Raw genomic sequence first — 26,030 nt, 5'->3', positions numbered from 1 at the left:
CTATCTTAGCATTTGACATCTTCAAATTGAGTGTAGCAGAGTAGGATATAGTTAAATAAATTTCAATAGCATTAGATTTATAGGTCTTTGGACTATATATATTTATAAAAGAGGGGCATATGCTTACAAAATCTTCAAAGATATCATATGTCTTATTGTGAGGGACTGTTTTTGTTTCTTTCCTTCCTACACTAACCCTTGTCATTTTTATATATTCAGAAAGGATCCTCAAACTCCAGGTAGTGAGATGCATTTTAGGATAAATGATAAGTCCTACCTTTGCCTTCCACATACAGTTCCTGAAGGTCAAATAAGTAGTGTTTGCTTAATAACTTACAGCATTTTTGCAAATGTTAACTGACCAAGGGGATTTAGGCTGTTTCATTTTGTTTTACGGACTTGGCATTTAATTTGCTTCAACTCCTGGGCTCTTGGGAATGTCAGAGCTATGAGCGTAGCCTCATTATAGATCTGAGTTGGATTCTACTAGAGAAAGCCGTTGGCCATTGCAGGGGCTCAGCTGAAGGACCCACATGGCGGGAGAGAGAGGGAATGTTTTAGACATAAACGTGACTCATAAAGGAAGAAGCTAGGTGTGTGTGTGTGGGGGGGGGGCTGGAGCCCAGTTACATTTGAGAGAATTAGATATTTCTGGCCAAAGAAGATGGCAGGTGGTTGAAAGAATAAAGAATGATGGCACTACTTAAGATTATAGGCATAAATTGATCCAGGTATTCTTTTGTACATTTGTTCATTAATCATTTATGTGTGCAGTGTATACAGTTGATTCCAATTTATTTATTTCAAGAGTCTTTCCTCTACCCAAAAAAGTATTTGTGGATTAATTCAAAATGAGTACTCAATAGGTTTTCCATTTCTAGAAGTATTAGCTTTTCCAATTTAATGTTATCTTCCTCTGGTCACCTGCCTTCTCTAATCCTTGTCTATTTCTTCTCCCCTGCTCACCCTCCTCCTCCCTTTCCTCCTCCCTTTATTCCTCCCTCTCTTCCCTCCTCCTCCTCCTCCTTCTTCTTCTTCTTCTTCTCCTCCTCCCCCTCCCCCTCCTCCTCCCCCTCCTCCCCCTCCCCCTCCCCCTCCTCCCCCCTCCTCCTCCTCCCCCCTCCTCCTCCTCTCCCTCCTCCTCCCTCCTCCTTCTCCTCCTCCTCCTCCTTCTTCTTCTTCTTCTTCTTCTTCTTCTTCTTCTTCTTCTTCTTCTTCTTCTTCTCCTTCTTCTCCTTCTTCTTCTTCTTCTTCTTCTTCTTCTTCTTCTTCTTCTTCCTCTTCTTCTCTCTCTGTTAGTTACCCAGCTTTAAATTTCTCTCTGTTATCCCTGCAACTGGATTTCAGATCATCACTTTGGGAATAATAATTTCAGTAACCACCTCTTTAATTTTGTCAAGCATCACATCCATTCCCATGCACTGCTTTTTCCTGACAAGTCCCACTGGAAAGAGCTCGGAATTGAAGGGACATTGGAGTTGGGTGATTGAGGCACAATTTACAAACTAACCCACATCACTGACTTCAGAATAAATTTCTCTGAAAGCGATTACAGATTTTTTTATGATGAAGATTACGTCTTTGTCCTAATTATGTTGTACTCCCACATTCTCAAAACTCATCTCTCTTCCTGTTGGGTACACACACACATGCGCGCATGCACACACACACACACACACACACACACACTAGTATGGACCTAGATTTTTGCTTGAGAATCAAAAGCTTTTGCATATCAGATCAACTCAAGATTATTAGATGTATTTCTGTGGAATGTTATGTGGGCATAAGGATTTTATTCTGGGAACCTCGGTGATAGGAGAGATTAGAAAATTAAAGAAATATACAATTTTGTTTTAATTTGACAAGTATGAATGGGGTGTGTTGGTGATTATTGAAAGAATCACGGAATTGAAAAGGCTAACTCTGACTTCAGAAGCTCAGAGCTTAGTGGGAGAGATGCCCAAACACATAAATGTAGGTCAGGCTAAAAAGTGTTGCAAAAGAACAATAAACAAAAACATCTACAGTGATAATATACAGTAAGAAGATATCAACTTTAACCAAGAGGATCTGAAAAGCTTATCAGAAAATAAAAGAATGAATATGCTTATATTGTAGGCAGAGGAAACAATTTGAGAAAAGAGCTGATGATTTACCAACTTCATTTATTTATACAACCTTGATTAATGACCTAATGCTAGGTGGCATTAGAGAAATAGAAGGGTCTTCTCTGCCAATAAGGAGCTCCCAACCAGGTTGGGAGGAGACACACAATTACAGTCTGATAACTGATGTCATTGGAAGGGATAGGCTCTGAGAAGTCTAAGGCAGTGATATCCCAGAATCTTCCAAAGATCTTTTAAGAAATTTTGATGCCTGGAAATCACAATCTCTGTAGCTATCTGCCTTTTGATAACAACTCCTCAGGTTGATGGAGACTGTTTGATGATCAAACAGTTTTAAAAGTCCATAACTTATGAAATAATAAAACCTGCATCTAGAAGGAAGAAGAGGAGTCCTTTAAGTGGCAAGGAAAGAGGAAGGGCAGGGATCTTCCAGACAGAGGAAAAGGCCTTGTCCAGATGCCAGAGAATGTTACTTGTTCAAAGGAACTGCGTGCATGTTAAGGAGTCATAATAGGTGGATCTAGAGAAGTAGAAAAGGATCAGATGGGGAAAGTTCTTGCATGCATGCTAAATTCTTTGTATATTCTCTTGATAATAATCGGAGCCTTTAAAAGGGTAGAGGAGTACAATGTGGTAAAGGAGATACAAAGAAATTCCTGCTAATGCATTTGATCCTCAAGGAAATTTTTTTTTCACTGTTTCAACTTAGTGGTTGGAACATTTCATTAAAAAGGAAGGTCACATGATTGTCTTCTTCTAATCATAAGAACTTTCACTTCTAGGCCCCACTGTTGGCTTTATCACTGTTAGCTAGTTTCATCCCTGTAAATCTGTTTGGCTTAATAGAATTTGGTTGATCTTTAGTTGATCTCTGACAAAAAATAAAGTCAAACAAACAAAAAAATGTTATTCACCAATGTTTTGATCATCTGTTTAAATCTTCTTATATTTGCAAGAACATTACTCAGTAGTTTGCATTTAATGTATGACATTAACAAACATAACATGCTCTGATATCCCTGTGTGTTCTAATTAGTGATCTTTGATTATAGAAACAAATAAAAAAATCATTTTCAAGCATTTGCTGTAGGAAGCTGTGTGTGCAATGCTGCAGGTGGCAAGAGGATAAAGAAGGTGCCCTCTATGCCCTTACAAATCTTACAGACATGGTGGAAAGGGAAAAGTGGAAGAGATTTTGGTCTTGTCTCGTTAACAGTTGTGTCACCTTAGGTAAGATACTTTCCTGGAATCTCCTTTTCTTCAACTGTAAAATGACCTGGCTAAACAAGATCATCTCTAAGGTCTCCTTCTGCTTTTAACCATGGGTTGTCAGTGATCTAGTATGAAAAAGTATGGTTCTAATGCAAAGTGGAAGTCTATATCACATAGTAGTATTAGCACCATGTTCTCTGGAGTTGGTCTGATCTGGGATCACAGCTCCATTATTTAGCAGTTCTAAAAATTGGGATAGGTTAAAATATCACTCTAGTCACCTATTTCTTCATCCATAACGTGTGTTTATAATAGCAATGGTCTCTTCTGATCTCTGGGAGAATGAAAATACATGATATTTGAAAAGCAATGAGCTCAGTCTGTGTCATGTAATAAGCCCTCAATAAATGTTTGTAATGATAATAATAATAATTGTTATTATTACTATCATTATATGTCATATATATTATCATTATAAGCCAAGAGTTAATATTAATTCAAAGGAGAGAGTACACACAAATGGGGACCTCACAGTGTACTCATGAGAAGATAGTATTTGAGAAGTTCCTTAAAGCTGAAGATGATTTCAGTGGGTTGGTTTGGGAGAGAGGGAAAAGGCCTGAGTGGCAGGGGAAGGTCTTTCTAAAGGAGGGTGGAACTTTACAATGTTTCTATACAAAGTTTCTACCTATGTATGAAACAGGATACATAGTACAATAGAACCTTCCACCTTTCATGAGTGATGTCACTCAATTTCCCTGCTACCCTGAGGGCAGATTGGTTGAAACTATTTCACTGATAAATTCAAATGAGTAACGTGACTTGCTTCATAGTTTCAGTAGAGAGCTTATGTAGTACCAAGATGATAATCCAAATATTATGAGCGCCAGACCTGAATTGTACCCTATTCAATATTACATTGATCTAACATCTGAATCCCGCCTTAGGATTTTATGGAGTCAGGATTTTGGATAGATATCAGGTGGAGTAGAAGCATCCCTGGCAAATATGCCAGCTGTGAGTAGGCCTTAATCTCCTCAGAAGGACTTCCATTTCCCTGAGTCATCTCCGTTGGCTTTCATAGTTTCCATTGGACACTTGCCTGTGTTCCACTTTGATTGTCTGAGATCCAGACTCTGATTCTGTCCCTTTCTGGTTCTGTCAGTTTGGTTAAGTCATTTGACACATGGTCCTCGTTTTCCTCATCTGCAAAATGGTGATACGACACCTTTATCATTACGTCTTAAATACAAAATGAAATAATGTGAGTGAAAATGGTCATGAACTCCAGTTAAATATAACTAAGTTAAGTCGATACAGAGTTCTTTCCATTAATTCTTTAAAAAGTGGTATATAGATAAACCTTTTATCAATATGAAGCATAGGTAAAGAAATTTACTTAAAGTTTTGTTTTGTATCTCAGTTACATAAATTGACTATCTACAATGATCGAATTTACTGGACAATTATTAAAGCTCCTTCATTATCATAAAAGCTAAGGAAATCTAAAGCTCCTTCATTATCATAAAAGCTAAGGAAATCTAAAGGGACTGAACCAAATATATGGAATTCTAATATTTCCTATTAAAATGTCCTGCCTTTTACATGTAAAATATATTCTAAATAAACTATACTATGACCAGGTCACTGTGGAAGGATCTATTTAGAATGTGCACAGTAAACTTTTATCTTTTTCTGAAAGTTGGTAAATATCTGTTAAGAGTCTAAATGTGAGTGAATATTCTTCCCCCACTGGAATATTTTGTTATTTGATGAGTTTCCAACACGATGCCTGCACATGGAACTCATTTATTACTGTATTCACTCACTCAACATATATTTATTGAACCCTGGAATTCAATAAAAAAGTAGGTACAATTTATATTTCCAGGATGCTTATATTCTGGAACAAACGACCCCAACATGTGAGATTCTACAATGATGTAAATACAGTACTCAGCGTTGTCATACATGTATTTATTTTTTAAATATTTATTTATTTATTTATTTATTTATTTGAGAGATAGAGAAAGCATGAGCAGGGGAAGGAACAGAGGGAGAAAAACAAGCAGATTCTGCACTGAGTGTGGAGCCCGATGTGGGGCTCAAACTCACAACCCTGAGATCATAATCTGAGCCAAAACCAAGAGCCTGATGCTTAACCAACTGAGCCACCCAGGCATCCTACATTATTGCATTATTGAGCATCTGAAGCATAGGCAAAAAAAAAAAAAAAAAAAAAGGAAAAAAAATCTCTGCCCCATTTGCTTATAGGATGGTTGTCACAAACTCATTCCTCAATAATGTGATGCACCTTTGGGCTTTTGTTCTCTTGATAGTAACACTATTTTTCCATCTTTGAGCCCAGTGAATTCTTGTCGTTTAAGTACTAAATCAACAATGCTCTCTTCCATGAAGAATTAGTAATGATTGCCTAGAGATATTAATCATGCCATCGTTCATGCTCGTAAAACATTTTTCAGAAACATATATTTCAACACAAGATCCTGCGATCAATCTATCATCTTCCTCTCTCTATTTTCCCATTTGATTGCAAATTTCTTGAATGATGTTTTATTGATGTTTGGATATCAAGCCTAATCTTATGCCTAACACCCACTATCTACTGGAAAGTTTTGTTCTGTTAAACATCATCTGGAGACATCAAACTTACATATAGAAAACTTGAAACAATGACATGCTAAACTATGTGGCTATTGATTACAAGTCCAATGGACAGAGAGGAGAGTGAGCTAACCGTATCAAGTCAGGCTTCATGAAGCTAATGATGATTAAGATTATAATAAATGAAAGGAAAAATAAAAAGCATCCCAGCCAGAAGAAAGAGCATAAATATATATTCAGAGACAGAAATAGCCAGAGGTTAAGAAAAAAACTTCTATAATGACTAGAGACTGGGAGTTGCGTTGATAAGAACTGAGCAAGCAAAGTAGGGGTAATATAAATTGTTGTCTTATGAGAAGTATATTAGTAGTCAGGGTTCTATTAAGAAACAGAACTAATAGGATGTGGGATATATATATACATCTATATGTATATATATGTATATGTGTGTATGTATGTGTGTGTATATGGATATATATATATATATATATATATATATATATATATATATATATAGTTAAGAGGGAGACCCAGAAGAATTGGTCCAAAGTCTGCAAGTCTCAGAACCAATGATACAGTTCTCATCTGAAGGTTGGCAGTCTCCAGACCTAGGAAGAGCAAATGTTTCAGTTTAAGTCTGAGGGGAAGAGAAAAGCTAAGGTCTCAGTTCAGAGGCAGCCTGATGGAAAAATTCTGTCTTTCTGGGAGGAAGTTTAGCTTTGTTCTGTTCAGGCCTTCAGAGGATTGAATGAGACCCACCCACATTAAGGAGGACAATCTACTTAGTAAACCGCTTTAAATGTTAACCTCACTCTAAATATCCTCACAGAGGCACCCAGAATAATGTTTTCCTAAACTTCTTGGGCACCTGTGACCCACTCAAGTTGATAACATAAAGTTAACCATCACAAGATGTACAGAGAAAGTATTAGGAAATAAAAGTTTTGTTCCATGTTATTAATAACAGGTTTTCTGAAAAAGGCATCCTGAAGGATACATAGGTTTGGGGTCCTGGAGACAAAGCAATATGAGCAAAGATACAAGTTAGGAAAGGTCAGGGTACTTGTGGTTCCAGAAATGGTTCACTCACATGAAGCATAGGATATGGAGAGGGAATAGCAAAATGCTCCCACCATACTTCCTCTCCTCTGCCCTTCCCCAAGCAATCCTCCAGGGCGCTGGAGGACATTGTGTTGTATCTATTTCTAACTAATAAAACATTCCTGTGGCTTGATTGATTACCAAAACACTTAGGTCTCCATGTTCTCTATGAAAGAGAAAAACTATTTCAACTCAGGGTTATTCTAGGGATAAGAGGGGTTGAAAAAAAAAATCAAGTCCTTTGCATTTCTGTTCTCTTTTCACTTCATACTGTTTCTCCAGCACAAGGCTGACTGTGAAAATAATGCTGGACATAAAAAGTATAGACAAATTACGGAGATTAAAAAAAGAACGAGGGGGGCAGCCTGGGTGGCTCAGCGGTTTAGCGCCGCCTGCAGCCCAGGGCCTGATCCTGGAGACCGTGGATGAGTCCCACGTTGGGCTCCCTGCATGGAGCCTGCTTCTCCCTCTGCCTGTGTCTCTGCCTCTCTCTCTCTCTCTCTCTCTGAATTAAAAAAAAAAAAAACTAAAAAAGAACAAGGCTGATGAATTTGTTTCTAAATCAGTAGGGTTTTAAGTCACATGCCAAGGAATCAGAGGGCCAAGCAAGCTTGGAGTTGTTTCTCTTTGGTGGGCAGAAGGAAACTGGTTTACAAATGAACAATACAAGTTGGGGTTCCAGGGACCATAGTTGAGCAGGATGGGGGAGAGATTACTCAGACAGGCCGGGAGGGGGGAGTACAAGCCCGGTCCTAGAGACAACCAAATGTAAAAACTAGGGCATCTGGTCACTTTGCAAGTCCAAGGGATCAGTAGTGGGATTTAAATGACAGATAAAGTCCAAAGGTCTGAATCCAAAAGCCATTGGAAGACGAAGCACTGGTACTGGGTGATGTAGGGCAAAGAGCAAGGGAAAGAGTGAAGGTAATTTCCTAAAATATAATTAATTGACTAGGCATTGTTTATATATGCTTCCCCATACCTAGTTGATGGTCACTGTGGTTTAAAGGCTAAAGGTTAGGGCAGATAGGATTTAAGTTTCCAGTTAGCAGTAAAAAGGGATGTTCTCTGATCTCCCTGCTAATCAATCACTCTTTCTTTCTTGTCTAAAACTTTCATTGACTCAATAAACGGTAAATTAATCCATGCTCCTCAATCTGGAATTGAATATGTTCCACAATGTGACTATAATCTGCCCCTCCAGCTTCATTTTTCTCTCTTGTCTTAAACATATACTAAACTATGAATATAGCAGAGCGCTGGCTATTTCTTCATCTTATGCCTTTTCTTCTACCTCTAGACCCTTGATAACATTGTATTATCACTGATGTCATTTAGCACCAGTGTATCGAATGAAATTGAAGTTAGCAATCCACTGCCTTGATAGGAACTTTCTTTATGCAATTGTCCCTCCAGAATGCTGAACAAAGGCTATATTAATTGAGCCCAGTGGATTGTAAATGTGGGCACAAGGGCAGTGATAAGGACACAGCCTGACAGTTTATAAAAGCATCTCCTACAGTTCCCTGACAATGTCAGTGTTTCCTTGCCCAGCACAGGTCAAGGACACACTGCACAGTCGCCATTCACATAGCCATTGCAATTTAAAAAGAGGAGCTGAGACTGATTCTGTAAGTGAACACTTATATATGTGCTGATAAAGCAAGACGGAAATGAAAAATGATGAGAAAACATTAGTAATAGCAAATTGAATGTGTTTGAGTCAGTTGAAAAAAGTTCAGCTTGTGAGATTCACATAATATCAATTTGATACTGAACATAAGGATGTATATGGAGGGGTGTGGGCCATTCAAGACAAGAGTTTCATGTTGGGATGGCTTTTGTGAGTTATGTGTTAAGTTCAGAGGGAGTAAAATGCTAACCTTTGACACCAGCTTTATTCCAGCATGGTTCACCCAAAGCACCCTTGGAAGCTGAATTGCACTGTACCATGATGGAAGTCTTGTTTTTCTAGGTGAAATAAGTTACAGAATGAGTAGTGATGTATGCATTGCTGCTGAACTGAGGTGTGAATTTTGATGAATGATTCACTGTGTCACCTCTGAGACTTGGCTTAAGTAAGACTCACATTCTATGTAAGGTAAGAGATAAATCAAGAACATAAAATTTCCAGGACTTCATGCTCTCCCAAGAATTCTCCAAATTGGAAAGTTCAAGTATCCCGTCATAAACTGATGCATGAACTCTATACAGTGGTAATCCCTCCTCGATTTGAATATCTCCAATGTCAGGAAACCTACCAGACCAGACCACTTTCCTTCAGTGAGTTTTAATTGTTGTAATTTTTGCCCTCAATCAAATATAATCCTGCCTTTCTATGCTTTTAAATATATATATATATATATATATATATATATATATATATATATATATATTTAGTTATATTCTCTGAAGCCTCCTGGAAAGATCATCATTTCTTTCTCACATGGCAATCCTCCTATTTTATTTATTTTTTAATATATTTTCAACTTTTTAAAGATTTATTTATTTATTCATGATAGATGTAGAGAGAGAAAGAGAGGCACAGGCACAGGAGGAGAGAGAAGCAGGCTCCATGCTGGGAGCCTGATGTGGGACTCGATCCTGGGACTCCAGGATCACGCCCTGGGCCAAAGGAAGGCGCCAAACCCCTGAGCCACCCAGGGATCCCCTCCTCCTATTATTTAAAGCCCACTATCATGTTTGCTGTCTCCTTTATTTAGATTTAAAATGCCCTCTTCACCCTAATGCTCTGCAGGCATACCTACTAGGAGATGCTTACCAACTTCCTCACCTACTTGACTAACTAGAAGCTTCTCCTCTAGAAGAGGGCTCCAGTTTACTTTAAAAGGTGGTACCCAGAAGTAAACACAACAAATCCAAGCACGATCTAGCCAGGATAAATACTAAAAATCAGCCTAATATCACATAAGGCTGTATACTAGCTTTTTCAATTGTAGTCTCAGTTTCAGCTGAGGTCACTAGACAATAAGGACCACATTCCACGATGAGAAGAGAGACCCCAGGCAGAAGTTGCAAAAGAGGTGTCTTAGAACCTGTTTCACAACTCGTAGCGGCCTAGCTATCTCAGCCCTGCCTCCTCACCCCCCCCCCCAACTCCCAGCACCATACCCAGTGAATGGCAAGAAGGGAGATAAAATATTAGGAGATATTTTTGGAGACAGCCAGCGGTATGTATTAAGTCCCACTTCCCTGTCACCACGGAGAAGGGTGAGCGTTCCCACACCTCACTCTAAGCCTAGGGAGAGGGCATTCGTCTCATCTACTCTGAAATCATAATTCATTGATTGTTTCTTACTTCCCAGGCACTGTATTAAGACCTTGAAAAATGTTATTTATTCCTCACAGCCATCTTAGGCAGAATTCATAATTCTCATTTTATTGAGCAAGCAATTAAGTAGCTTGCCCAGGAACTCACATGTGTTAAGTAGCTTAGCCTGAACTCGGGTTTTCCTGACTCTGAGGTCCAAGCTTTTAACCACCGACGTCTTTTGCTATTCCTTGTAGTTGACATGGCCTTTGGCGGCAACAACTGGTTTTATTGTCTAGGTTTTTCCAGTGGGTACTGGGCAATTAAAAAGGAATGAGGAAATCATTCATAAGCTGTGGTATAAATCAACTATTCCGTCTAAGGACTTGTGTCATTATAAAGAGCATAGCTAGAAGGAACAGTTTGTGACACTAACAGGAACAACAGAGTTAACAGGAAAACACGTTGCTGGCTTTCTCAACCCAACGCAGAGCTGCTTCCACCTACAGGCCAACGGGACAAATGCAGGCTTTCCCTTGGTACAATGAGCTCCTTTCACAGACGGGTGCCCAGCGGCAAGGCAGGGAGGCCCTCACCTCACCAGGTGGCTCTAAAGCTTCAACCAGCAGAAGTGTGGGCCCATGGTGACCCAGACTATGGATGAATGCACCAAAATACCTTAGGGCTCCTGCAAAACTGAGAGCTCCGGAGTTGCAAAAATCATAACATCGCTTCGGCCAGCCCAGCACTGATCCTGGGGGATGCTGAATGGTTCACAAAGAGCAAGTCCAACCTTACTTCCTCTTCTGTAAAATGTGGGAGCTGGGAGGAGTCAATTAAATTCAGCTTAGATTTGTTAAGACCTACTGGCTGCCAGACAGGATCTTTATCACTCGGGATGCACTGGTGAACAAAACAAAGCTGTCTTCAGGAAGCTCAGATGAGATAATGCGTTTGAAAATATTTTGTCAACACTGCTGTGCCACATGCATGGCCATAATCGTCCTTTGTGCTTATACTACATTGGGAAGCCTTGTGTGTTTCTAGCTCGTGTGCTGGGCCCTGATTTTGGAAGTTGAACTGTAATTTAAGGCTGAATTCACAAAAAAAAAAACCCAAAAAAACACACAAAAAAACAACAACAAAAAAACAAAAAAACAAAAAACAAAAAACAAAAACCAAAACAAAACAAAACAAAAAAAAGGCTGAATTCAGAGTTACCTGATGGACTTGTTCCCTTCCCACCATGAGCCTGGCTCTGGGCCACTCCCTGCAGCTTCTCAAAGTCGGGGCCTAGGTCTTCCATCTTCCTTCTGTGCTGTGTCCCCAGAACCGAGCACAGAACTGAAGTCAGAGTAGGCTGTCCATGAATGTGTGCTGTGCGGAGCGGAACCGAACTGGGATTGAGTTGATGAAGTTAATTATTGCAGTCCAGAGCAAAAGGGATTTGCCTGTACAGGCCTGTGAGTGATTCGTGCTGCTTCTACACCCTCCATCCTGGCAGCTGCCTGCACATTTAAACCCTCCTTAGAAATGCACACACATTCCACCATGAAGTCCTTCCAACTCTGTTAATCAATACGGCTCTTCTTTTCTTAGATCCCCATTCATATTATGGCCTCAGCCCCAGAAAGAATATTTAAACCTGATTGTCTTAGGTTATTCTCTAAAGGTGTTAAACTTTTGATTCTGGAATGCTCTTATAGTTGCAGGAATAGTACCTCTGGATTCAACCATATGCAATGTCCAGTATAACTTGGGGAATTAAATAAATTAAGTTACCGTCTATACCTTTCTGGGGGAAGAGTCTCTGATTTCCCAAGATACATGTGTGCATGTTTGTGTTTGCATGTAAAATCATATGTGTGCTCAGGGTTTTCTCCCTCGCTTCATCCTCTCCAGGAAGTCCTGACAGTTGGGGCCGCCTGGGTGGCTCAGTCAGTTAAGCATCTGCCTTCAGCTCAGGTCATGATTCCAGGGTCCTGGGATTGAGCCCTATGAGCTCCCTGCTCAGCAGGGAGTCTGCTTCTACCTCTGCTTCTGCCCCTGCTCGTGCCCTCTCTCTCTCTCTCACACACACACACACTCTCTCTCTCTCTCTCTCTCTCCCTCTCAAATCAATAAATAAAATCTTAAAAAAAAAAATCCTGTTACTGGGATCTGGGACCTGCTATTGGTACTTATTAGGGAAGAGACAGCACCAAAAATACAATTCTGATATCTCTCTTTGTGATCTATAGTATTTGACTCCGAAAAATCATATTCTGGTTTCAATGCTGATTTTTCTTCTGTCCTTCTGAGTCTCTCAAAGCATGGTCATGTGTTTCAGAATCAGAATTTTATACAAGACATTTATAACATGTTGACACCTGGTCCCCATGTACAGTTTCTTGAACTCAAATCTTTGAGTTCTTAGCAGGAATAGTCATTGGGAACTCAAATCTTTGTGCTCTTAGCAGGAATAGTCATTGGGAAAGGTCCCTGGGTGGAAAGCTCGCTGCTAAGTCCAGGACTTTTCCTGTAATGGGTTGTGTGCTTTTGGAATGGGTTTCCTCTCCCAGATCAATAGAGCGTGAACATTTTAGATTTTAGGGCACAGGGAAAGATTTGTGACTCACCAAAGTAGCATGTGTGCATTGTGGCTGCCTTTCACCACAGATAATTCCATTCTTTCAATGAGCACTTTAAAAAACAAACATTATTTTTCCCAATTGTCAAGTAAAATAAGTCAATAAAATAAGTAAAATTGAAAGCATCTCTAATGCACCTTACAAATTAATGATAACTACCTTAACGAATATATATATAAAGCAAATATATATTTAAATTATATTATATAATACATATACAAAACAAATATATATGTGTGTGTATATATATATTTTTATATATATAAAACATATATATCCTAACCTTGTTTATGGTGACAACTAGGTTTATATTCCACATATGGTTTTATATCTTTATGTTTCAGGTCACTTTTAAATTTACACTTTATATATTTGAATACAAGTGAATTAAGATGAGAAAATACAAACTTTAGTCATAAAAGCTTATTATTTTAATATATCCTCAAAGGACATTGTATCAATACTGATTTTAGACTTTTACCTGAAATAGTATAACCCAATTATTTTTAAGTTGGGAAAAGAAAGTAATCCTTCCTTGAGCTATTCCTAAAATAACTCTCTGCTGATTTTTCCCAAAGTTATGACCTATTTGTAATTCTTCTTCTGTTCCTCACCAACTCCTTCTTTTTCTATCTCTCTCTTTCTCTTGGATTAAGAACCATATGAAATAGTTTTCATTATTATCACTTCAATTTTGGGTGTTAGTTTAGAGGAGTCTGGTGATGATAAAATGAGCACCTGTATGCTTTTGCAAGTATTTATACTCAATAAGACTATGCACTCAGATATAGGTAAAACTCCAGTTGCTGCTGCTGTATCAAAAACTTTTTTTTTTAATCCTTTCTCCTAGGGACGCCTGGATGGCTCAGTGGTTGAGCATCTGCCTTCAGCTCAGGTCATGATCCTGGGGTCCCGGGATCGAGTCCTGCATGGGGCTCCCTGCATGGAGCCTGCTTCTCCCTCTGCTTATGTCTCTGCCTCACTCTGTGTGTCTCTCATGAATAAGTAAATAAAATCTTTTTAAACAATCATTTTTTTCTAATATAAGCAGGTGGATTTTTTTTGACATATATTCATTCAGTGGTCCATGGGAGAAAAGTAATCCTATAGGGAGAGGATTCTTGGTCATGCTAATGTTTACCATTCAGCTACTTTTGTCAACTACTCTTCTAAATGATATGCAGACACAATGTCAATTCTCACAAACAGCTCATGAAGATGGCATTAGTACCTCCAGTTTTACAGAGAGCAAAGCCCAGGTGCCCTCAGCCCCTCAGCTTCAGAGCCAGGCTCTCCACGCAGAGCTGAGTGGATGTGAATGCGGGTGGCTTCCCACTCTGCAGTGCCCAAAGGTTAGGAGCTGGGCTCCACCTGGGGCCAGGTACTGGAACCCCTTCAAGGGGCCGTCCTGTCCAGCACTGTGGAATGCAAACTCCCTGGAGCTACCACTTATTTAGCATAGTTGCACCAGTGGCCTGTCTGTCTAAGGTAGTCAACGCATATTAAAATGGTCCTCATAATAAAATAGCACGCAGTCAACCGTGTAGCCTCCTTACCGAGGAGGGAGGAGAATAGCTCACTTTCCCTGGAGGGCTTGAGAAAGATCAGTTTACAGGCGTCAGCATGGGGTGTGACCCTTCTTCCTTCTCCCCATCTTGGCATTGCCACGTGCCCCAGGTGACCATCATCTCCCATCAGCCCACACTCTGGGCAGAACATGTTACCAGGGCTCCTTTTCTCCCCCACCCAGAACACACTCAGCCCTTTCTCTGCCCTGGCTTCTGATTGGAGGCTGGGTGCTTTGGATAATGACCTCCAGGACCCCTCCGAGGGTTACAGCCTGTTCGCATTACTCTCACTACAACTTAAGACGTCTGCAGTGGGGTGTGAGGGAAAGTAAAAGCCTGGTGTTTTCACATCCCCAGGTACCAGCAGCTCAGAAGACGGACAGCGTTCCAGCGACCTGAGGGGGCCCAGGGCTGACAGCTGCCCATGTGTCCCTTCCAGACAGGCTGCTCGCCAACATGAGAGGTCTTCTCCAGTACACCGCCTGCTTCTTTGCCTTTTTCTCTACTGGGTTCTTGGTCGTGGCCACCTGGACAGACTGTTGGATGGTGAATGCTGACGATTCCCTGGAGGTAAGAAGTCAACGCCTTCTTTCTCTGACCCAAGGCTGTGCAAAGTTTCAGTCTCAGGAAATTTTATCAGGATTAATGAAAGAAATAACAGCCAACATGGATGGACTTTTCCTTACTTACTACTTACTGAGTCTTACCTTCTTAGCTCATTCCATCATCACAGCTGATCTATGAGGTAGGTGGTGGTGTTATCCCATTTTATAAATGGGGTAACTGAATAATCCCTCTGTTTTCATGGGGATAAGTTCACACAAGGGTAATTAAATAACCCCTGCCACTGAGTCCTCCAGAAATTCATCTGTTCCACTGCTGCGTATACTAAATTGAATAACATTCCAGTGACATCCTTTCTGGCAACCAAACACTTTCTAATCTTGAGGAGAACATTATGAGTAACACGAGAGCCCTCTCTTAAGTGATAATTTAAGAAACTGAGTAATCAAACTCAAGGTATATCAAACTTACCCAATTACTGTGCAAGAGAAAACTATTATTTTTAAGGAGTCTCTGAGTAAGAACAAGTACTCTGAGGGAGGACAAGACTTTGCAGTGTGTCCTGAGGTACAGGGGGCAGATGTGGATTTACAAAACCCTCTCACATATAAGTTGTTCTTGGAAGTCAACTGCTACGTAAGAAATGAGTGAGTGGTTCACATTTGAAGCATTTTATTTTTCTTACTGCAGAAGCTCAGAAGAAGCAATTTTGAAGTTTACAGTTATTTCCTGTGGCTCTAGGAATCTGAGAGAGGTAGAACTGAGTAAAAAAATCCGATCTTCAAAATCAGCTCCTATTCATTAATAAGGCTCCAGAAAATGTAGGTAAGAAAAAGAGACGATGTATCAGGAACTAAAAGGCTATAGCAACCCAACTGGCTCTCTCATGTACATCCTGAGGGGAACACTTTGTTCTTACAAATGCTCTACTGTCACCGTTATGACGTTTAGGAAAGCTACCCAAGTGCTAGTTTATGTGTTCTTCTCCCGATTTTATTTATTAGACTCTCAAGTTGGAGGCAGAAATGAAGAGTAATAACCTTTCTATATTGCTGTGTATTATTTTTGCGTTTATTATTATTATTATTTTGGCCTTTAATTTTCCTCCGACTTCTACATGGCATTTCAAAACCAACAGAGTTAGTTATAAATACTTCTTTAGCACCAGAAAATTATGTTTCTCAAAATTGCGACAGAATTGAAATACTGCAAAGGATATCTGCTATATCTGAGTCCAGTGATGTATTTTATCTGGCTGTGCCTATAAATGGTGAATGAAAAAAGAACGCCCTTTGAGCAGCGCTCAGAGAAAAGCACAGATAAAAATGTCTTTTGCCCTTAGCTCACCAGAATCGGGATTACCGGTAGTAGGAGATTAATTTCCAAATGTGTTGGGCTCCAGCAAAGTAGAAATAATTTTTTTTTTTTACAAATATGTAAAATCTTATCTAAAAGCACTATTAAAATTTTTTTGGAGGTATTAAAATATTTTCTAAAACAATTTGAAAATCTTTCTGCCTAAGCTGACAACATTACTAAGTTCACTCGATAAGAAATGGAAGTTTAGGAAGGGTCAGACCTTGCTGAGAGAGATTGAGAGTCCTGGCACTTAAAGCGCCTTCTTGCTTTGATTTCAGCATCCACCCAATTTGCCATCTGCTCTGTGCAAGAACACTGCTAGTTAAAATGAATGGAATGAGCAGCCTGGGTTATTCACCCCAAGTAAATCTTTGCTAACCTTGGACAATAGTATTTCTTAGCTTCTTTCTTATTTCTCATACTTGAAATGTATTACACAAACATTTCCCAAGAAGCCTCCACATTACAACAAAATCCCTGGGACAAATGAGATCTCTTGTCTCCAACAATCTCTTTATTTATTAATATTTTTAAAAGGACAGGGATCTCTCATGATAATTTCTCTGTCAGTTGGCCACTATATAAAGGTGTATAATTATCCATAGATTTGGGGGTTCTGATACTCACTGTCTCAACTCTACTCTTCTTTCTCCTTGCTTCCTTCCTTATGGGTGTATCATCTTTGGTCCATATTAACAGCTCACTTTAAACCACTACTGGACAAGAGTTGACACAACAAAAGTGCTTTAAAACACTTACCTATGGAGCATTTTTTTTTAACCTATGGAGTTTTTAAACACAAAGCAGTATTATGAATTTTTAGCTTCGTTGGCTTTGTGAATCTTATAGGGGGATGTAGGCATCAGAGTTGGAAAATAGATTCTGCAGTTTAATTCAACATAACGAATATGAAATGTACGGATGTAAAGAGTGCTGTGCTGATCCTACCAGGGGAGGCAAAGATAAAGCTTGAGTGAGTCCTGTCTTCCAGGAGTGGGCATTTAGTGAGGAAGAAAGATACCCATGAAACTATAATGAAAGGCACAGGCCAGTTCATATTTGAGAAAGAAATGAACAATATGCCATTGGGGCAAAGAAGATAGGATGATTATCCCTTGTTGCAGCAGGCCTCAGGGAGGAAAGCCCTTTGCCTTTGAGCAAAGCCTCCAGAAGACACAAAGGATTTCAAAAGGTAGAGATGGCAGCAGGGGACTTCCAGACCAGAAGACACATGGCAAACGTAGAGAATGAGAGAAGTTCAGGGCTTATTAGAGGATTAAGGTGAATAAGCGGGGCCAAGAGACAGAAAGAGCTCAAATATTCTTTTGTCTTACTGGAGAATACTCAAAATTGTGTAACATATTATACTGCCTTCCTCATGCCTCCCTTGAAGAGAGAAGTCCTTTGCATGAAGTAAAAATGTTTGGAAAAAAAAAAGAAATGGCCCACAAATGGCACTGTGCACAACCCCAAACCAGGGACCAGTGGCTCTAAGCCCCCATTCTACTCCATCATCACTGGTTATCCTGTGTCTCTGGGAAAACCCACACATGGACAGAACTTGGGCTTTAAGATTAATCCAGCCCATGTTCACATCTTACCTGTATTTGTGCAAGCCCTGGCTCAGCCTTCAGGTCAGCTTCTTCAATTACAAAACAAAGCAAACTGCATTGTTTTAAAGTTTTTTGTTTTGTTTTGTTTTCCTGAGTCTTCACATTCTTTAACCCCAGGACTCCTTGGCTATGACTGTCTGCCGTCCCAGGGTCACTGAAGAATCCATGGTGACCACAGCCTCTCCCCTCAAAACTTCTGCTAAGAACCTAGTGCGCACGTTCTCCATTTCTCTGTAACTTCATACACCCTTCGTTTCTTCCGTCCTCCTTGTCTCCTTACGAATTTCTTCTTCCTGTCCTTCCCTTCATCTTCTTTTATCGCTTCCCTCCTTCCTTTTTGCCTTTTCCCTTCCCTCTCTCTTCCATCTCTTATGCTTTTCCTCTCCTTATTCTTTTTCTTTCTGCTAGTCTTTCCTTCATCTCTGTTTCCTTCCCTTTCTCTCGGTCTCCCCTGTGCTGTGATGGGTACCAGTTAGGAAGGAAGATGCAAACTGGATCTACCTTAGGTTGCTCCCAGCTTACTGAGGGAGACAGACAAGAGAACTCATAGTTACAGTATGGTGTGGCAAGTGCCATCATAACAAATAACTCCAAGCAGCCAGCTTGCCCAATCTTGGCTAATGAGTAAAGGCAACTTGGAAGAAGAAATACCTAAATTGAGACTTGAAGACCAGATGAGGGAGGGAGAAGTAGCGAGTATTCCAAGCACAGGAAAGAGTATGGGCAGAGATCCAGGTATGAGAGCAATATCTGTGGCTTTGGGCCATCTCAGCACGGTAAGAATTTCCAATGTAGGGAAGAGAATATAAGAGCTTGGTCATCAAAGGCTTTGTGCTCATGTAAAACAGATCTTACACAGTGGAGAAAGGTCCTTTGCTGTAAAGCTTGCATGTGTTTTACATAGATCGGCTATTCTGGCTACTTGTGAGGTATGGTTAGAAAGGGTAAAATGAAGTTAGGGAGACTAATTGGCAGGTCTTTGCCATAGAACAGAAGGGAAGCCACAGTGGTCTGGCCTATCAAGGCAGCAAGCATGGAGAGACATATAAAGATATGGGAAGCTCTAAAGAACTCTAATCAATAGGATTGATGATTGCATGTGGGGAAAGGAGCTGATTCTAGGGAGAAGTCAGGGTGCAAATCCATTTTATTGTTTTTAGGCAATTGGAAGAATGGCAGAGTCACTTACCAAGAGAGTAAATGGAGAAAAACTAGTCTCTATACAGAAGATATCAAGCAGCAATAGGCCTGGACCACCTCACTATTTGGTCCTCATTTAGATTTTTATATAGCACCTCAAGGCGACTGGGAATACAAGGCTTTATGGTGAGGAAGTTTACAGGTTGGACTTGATGGTAGAGGACCTGAGATTAAATCCCACACTGCCAGGCAATACTTACATATATTTAAATTGCAGACATTTAAATTGCTATAAAGCACATTTCCTCTTCTGTAAAAGAATAATATGCACATCATAAGTGTCTTGTGAGGATTAAATGAGCTTGTGTACCTAAAGCATTTACCACAGTACCAGGCGAATACAAATCAGTCAATAAATGAGAGATACATTATTGTCTATTTGCAGTTTATTGTTTTGTTTTTGTTCTGGAGGAGGAGATGACATTTTGTATAATGTTCACTGAAGGGAGAGATATGAGATTTAAGTTCTATTCCTGTTTTCGCTATTGATTCTCTTGGAGAAATTTTGTTTACTTCGCTGAGCTGTGGTTTGCCCATTTTTTTACTTATGACTGCTCCCTTCTTGTTTAACCAGGGAATAAGGCAGACAATAGAGGGAAAGTAGCATTAGTTATTCATTAAATACATTTCAAAAAGAAAAAGAAATCATGAATAAATAATATTATTACTATGAACTAAATTGGAAGTTACATAATTCTTCATTAAGGATACTGAAATAAAAAAATAGTTTCTTCACAAAGTTACTGGTCTTTCAGTTATCAGAAGGAAAGAATGTTTTCACAAGATTAATCCATTTTTCAGTTAATCTTGTGTTAATAATTTACTGAAAACTTGTTATATACCAAACACTATTATGATTAGAATTTTATTATCTTAAATGAAAGTGTCTTATACTTGAATTTATTTTATCCCCGTAATCATGTTCTCTCCTGGGATTTCTAATCACATTAATGACGCTACAGTTGCTTCAGAAATGAAATAAGCATAAAAATTATTATACCTAGCATGTAGTCTGCTTGTTCATATACTAGTGTTACCTTCTAATTCATTGCAGACTCCTTCAGCACACACCTGTGACAACAATATTGTCACAAATATTCTCCTGTTCATCTCATGATCTCCTACTGCACATAGCACCAACTTCCAAATCATGGGAACTCATGATTCACATGAATTTATTGGGCACTTATTAAGATACTTGGCATATCTATGAAAATAATGAATAAGTGAGTGAATTGTAACGTGAAGTGATCTTTGGAAATCACACACTGAGCCATAAGTGAGAAGTATCTCTGTAGGGAGACCACCACCTTCTCCTAGGCAAGATTTCTTATCTTACTACAATTTAAACTTCAAGATATAGGTTTGGTTCCTCTTTTTAATAACATGGGACTAAAAATCTAATTCTCTGGGATGTATAATAAGGTTGGCGAAGAGGGTATTCTGGTCCAGAGAATATAGCTTTTTTGCCTGGTGTTTCACATAAAGATGAGAATGAAGAAAGGGAGAGAGAAAAGAGTGAATTGATATTTTATTGTCATTCACTCAATGTGCATTGTGATATGTCACAACTGATGTGGCAGTCATTGCAAAGTTGTGGTACTATGCTTTCATAAGCATTCTAAAATGATTAAACATGTGGCTTAAAGAAGTTAAGCAAGAAATGTTAAATCTGGAATCTTTAGTAGTTCAAATATATAAATTAAGTAATATAACCATGAAGGCCACAAACGTTATTATTTTACCTACTAAGAATGCATTATATCATTCTTGCCATTTATACCTTTAGCCAGTTTTCCACAAGTAAGTAAATAGAGCTAAACCAAATGTATGTTAGCAGATAAATTCATGGCATCTAAATGGAGAAGAACGAAAAGGTAACACCTAATATGTTTATCTTAATGTTGCTTCCTTATCTTTATAAATACCTTTTTTTGTATTTTTTAGCCCAGTATAGTAAACAGAATAATATAAATTATTCAAATAAAACTTCATAATCCTAATCTAAAAAATTCAAATGCATTGCATGTTAAAATCAAAATTGTTTTAAGTCTTAGTATTAAAACATGCTATTTACTATAGTATTATTACAACTTTTGTATCTTAATACATATACTTAATTAAATACTGAAAACAGGTAAGTTGTATTGTCAGTGTTCAAGTACATTAGCAGAAGAATGGTAAGGTGATGTGAAAAGTATAAATTCCTATAATATGTGTATGCAAGGTGGTTTTTAAAACAATACATTTTCATGATTTACTCTTCTTTTGATTTATGAACACTTCCTCCTATATGTATTGTATTTACATATACATCACACTGCATAGGCATTTATAATCTAATGCATATTGACAAAGAAAATCTTATTTGATAGTGGTCAGTCCACAATAAATATTTGCTAAGCCTATTGTGTACGTGTGTGTGTGTGTGTGTGTGTGTGTGTGTGTGTGTGTGTATTTTTCCTCACATGTAGCTGGAGAAAAATAAATGCCAATGAATTAAAATATTTTTAAGTTTCTCTAATTCTCAAAAAATATATAAAATCCTTGGAGGCAAGACAAACACATCCAGAACTAGAGGAAACAAGGCAAGGTAGGCAAAATTGTGTGTTGCTGCTTGTAGACATTTCCTGAATGATAAGGAAAGAAAAATTAGCAAAGACTGAGGTAGAGAGGCCTTAATGGAATACTCCTAAAGAGATCAGTGTAAGAAATCCCAGGATTAAGGAAATAAATTAGGATACTATAAATTCAATGGGGAAGAGTCATGGTCAATACAGTTTCCTAAGGCTTTTTCTGAGTGGTATCCTGCTCAGCCTGAGTCCTACGGTAAACACTTCCCAGAGCCACTTGTGCAGATAGGGTCCAGGCTGACAACAAATCAGTATAAACTCTGGAGTCTAAGTAATAGCTCTGAGTCCCAGATTCAGCTGTTTTTTTTTATCTGGTCAAGTTAAAAGTGCATATTAAGCATCAACTATGCATAGAGTGCATCAGTAACCATTATCTATGCCAGAGTTCAAATAAAAGTTAATATGTGTGGATTTGAAAACTTGATCAATTTTTTTTTCTCAATAAATATCTATTGAGTGTCTACTATGTTTCAAGAAGAAGACTCTGTAAGCTCCTTGAAAGCAAGGTCCCATACCTGTCTTGGTCATTGCTGTATCCCAGAATTTTGCTAGTTTGTTGACTGATACATGACAGGCATTCAATGAATAAAGTTTGAGAGATGGACAAGAGACAGACTTGGGAGATAGATGTACATAAAGGCACATAAAAATAATAATTCAATATTGTAAATGCTATAGACTATGGACAAATTATGGAATGATCTAAAAAGAAATTAACTCCAGCTGGAGAAACTGTGAGAATGTCATGGAAGAAGGAGAATCTGTGAAGTGAGACTTGAACGATGGGGAGGAATTTTATTATGAACCAGGAGCAGAAAATGTACAGTCTGTACAGTCTGTTAGGAGCACAAAATGAACCCGGAAGTCAACATCCATGAGAGAGGCAGACTGGGTTGGGGGGTGAGGAACCCATCAGCAGAAGCCCCACCTCATGGGAGCAGTCACTCAGCTGGTGCTACTTCTTATTACATGGCATTGAGGAGTCTAGGTGGCCAGAATGACCAAGTTTCCAACAGAAGCCAGAAATCTGAACTGTTCTGTAAGATCTCTATGTTTTATTATTTCAATTAATTAATATTAGGAGATTTATGCTGGCCTCATGTTTGTACTTCTATTGTTACATCTTGGATAAACTAGGTTCTCTCCATTGAAGAGTTAATCTGCTCCTCACTTCAGGATTAATAGATATTCATTGAAATAATTCCTCTTGTATCATTATCTACATTTATTAATATATAAATTGCATGTTAAGAGAGTAAGCTTAAATTTGGCATCTTCTATTTTGAATGACCCTGTAAGATAAGAATTATTAGTTAACATTTTGCATTTTTGCCCTTTAAGAAAGGTTAACCATAATATTTTAAGCCTCAGTCTGCTTTTTAAACAGAACTTTGTCTTAAAACTTTTCAGAATTTAGATTTACTTGCCTTTTAGGAAGTTCTTTAATAAGCCGTTGTATAACATAGGGATCAGTAAGTGAAGATTATATGTTAGACAAGGAGGGGCTTTCCAAAATATGATAAATAACATAAAATCTTTTAACCTTGTGTTTTGTGCACAAAGGCACCTTTAAGGGTGTCTCCAGTAAGTGCTATATTAACACAGAAGTTTAGTTAATTACAGCCACTATTCTCACGTACCTTAACCAAGTGTGAATACCAAGCAATCTCATAGTGTGCCCCTGAGCATTAATACCTAATGAAATTGGATTCCTTGTTTCCTCTAATGAGCTCATTGCTTTTCTAAATATGGTCATTGCAGGTAAATGATCAATAGCCTTGAAAATGACACCACTGTTGGATTATTTTGCCAAGAGACTCTTTTCCAGTGTAAAATGAGTATTCTCACATCTATATCTCAGGTTCCTTCCTAAGTAAGCTCATGTATAACAAGAAATACCACAATGGGCTTGTTTGTTTGTTTGTTTTAGTGTCTATTAGCAGGAACTATGGACAATCACTGTCTGATTGTAGACTTCAAATACACACAACCTAGCTCGAGTTGGAACAAACTGGATGCAGTATGTTCTTGTTAATTGAGAGACTGAATGGCAATAAGCTATGAGAAGGTCTGTTTTCTTTTTTTTTTTTAATTTTTTTTATTTTTTATTTATGATAGTCACACACACGGGGGGGGGGGGGGGGAGAGGCAGAGACACAGGCAGAGGGAGAAGCAGGCTCCATGCACCGGGAGCCCGACGTGGGATTCGATCCCGGGTCTCCAGGATCGCGCCCTGGGCCAAAGGCAGGCGCTAAACCGCTGCGCCACCCAGGGATCCCCGAGAAGGTCTGTTTTCTATAACAGTTCGCACCAATAATCTCTACTGTATTCATTTCCTAGGGCTGCCATAACAAATTACCAAAATTTGGTGGCTTAACACAAGAAAAATTTATTCTCTTGAAGTTCTGGAGGTCTAAGGTTTGAAATCAAGGTCTTGACAGGCCACACTCCTTCTGAAGGTTCTATGGGAGAATCCATCCCTTGCGTCTTCCAGCTTCTAGTGGCTATTGGCATTCCTTGATTTATGGCCACATCACTTCAATCTCTGCCTCTGTGGTCACATCACCTTCTGCTCTACGTGTCTTTCACCAAGACACTTGTCTTCAGATTTGGGGCCCACCTTAATAATCCAAGGTCTCCTTAGCTCAAGATCCTTAGCTTTATAAAATATGCAAAGTCCCTTTTTCCAAATAAGGTCACATCCATAGGTTCTGGGGCTTAGGACATGGACATCTTTTGAGGGGCCATCATCCAACCCATTATGTCTACCTTTCTTATGTTATATTACTGTTAGTCATGTTGAACACAGACACTACTGAGGTTGTTATAATGTTTAAGTACTTTACTAAGATCATTTATGAGCAAATCATTTATATCATGTGTTTGTAATTTTAAATTCTTCTAACTCTCCTTGCACCATCTCCTTTATACCAATACGATTGAGGCTCAAAAAAGGTAAGATCTTGCCCAAGGATACAACACACCTAATAATAAGTATCAACTTAGATTTAAAGTCTGTACTTTCTTAACGTAACTTAAATTACATCCACATCTAACTTGAGATGTCCATGTCCTTATTTAGAAACTGATAAGAAATTGATAAGTCAGATTTCACAAGGTAGACCTTCTCAGTTAAATTTCTGGTCCCTGTGATTCCTTAGGCAGATAATATTCCCAAATTCCCAAACATCCCTTCATATGTAACCTTAGGAAGACTAAGCCAAAGTGAGGCTCTGTAGACTAGTAGCCACACGATGATATTAAAGTTAGGGCTGAACACGTCCCTCAAAGCTGTCTTCCAATTTCCAATGCTAGCCTGAAATGGATTTAGAATTTTTTTAGTGGGCTTTAAGTATCCTGCAGTGCCACACAGACTGCTGTATTGGAGTCCTATCTCCTCCACTTACTCACTAGGAGAGTTACTTTCTTGGGTTTATCACTTACCTTTCCCAGGTCTCATTCTCCTTATTTGTAAGATAACTGATAATAATGATATCTCACAAGATCCTTTAAGAAATAACTGAGATTATAATATCCTTAAATAGTAACTGCTTCATAGGATAGACTTGATGTATATTTTTAAAATTATTACCAATTAAGAATATTTTATATCTAAAGTGATAATGGAAGCACAACGTTGAAATTTGTGGTGGAGTGGCAAGTGGTACAGTTGTATTTGGCTCACAACAAAGCTTCGAGGCAGAATGTGGGGCAGAGAGTTTCAAAGCACAGATATTCCCAGATATGGTTTGCTTTTGCAGATCAAAGTGTTTTATGTTCCTTCCTTTCTTCTTCATACCAGTTATGATCTCCCAGCTTTTTCATTTCTCTTCCCGCTTTATTTATTCTTTCTTTAAGGAAAAATTTAAGTTTTTATTTTCCAAGATAATTCTTGGTTAAATTTTACTAAACTATTCCCAGAATTCCTAGGTAATGTGAATCTGTAATTGAGTCAAGACAAACAGTCATATTAGCTCTGCTCCATATGCATGAGCTGTGTCAAGAATATTTGAAACTATTTTCTGTTGGCATGTTTACAGTTTTAAGAAATCTATTGTGACTTGCAGCTTATAGAAAAAGTAGGGAAAGGCTCAGGTCACTGGTATCTTTTAACTCTAGGTGGAC

General features: G+C 38.7%; 1 protein-coding gene across 3 annotated transcripts in view; it reads left to right on the top strand.

The window, feature by feature from the left end:
• The window catches only part of CLDN16 (claudin 16), a 74,881-nt gene that overhangs the window by 37,933 nt on the left and 10,918 nt on the right, over positions 1-26,030 (top strand). For 2 of the 3 annotated variants that reach the window (XM_026007177.2, XM_072752421.1), the window contains exon 2: positions 14,894-15,106. In XM_026007177.2, coding sequence (XP_025862962.2) covers positions 14,993-15,106 — 114 coding nt within the window. In that variant the 5' untranslated portion in view covers positions 14,894-14,992. Of the gene's footprint in view, positions 1-14,654; positions 15,107-26,030 lie in introns of those variants that run through there. The other variant, XM_072752420.1, reaches the window with a different exon arrangement.

This window comes from Vulpes vulpes, chromosome 3 (genome assembly GCF_048418805.1).
Source record: "Vulpes vulpes isolate BD-2025 chromosome 3, VulVul3, whole genome shotgun sequence".
In the NCBI taxonomy this organism is placed as follows: Eukaryota; Metazoa; Chordata; class Mammalia; order Carnivora; family Canidae; genus Vulpes; species Vulpes vulpes.
Note: the sequence above shows the minus strand (reverse complement) of the source record. Positions and strands in the feature narration are given on the sequence as shown.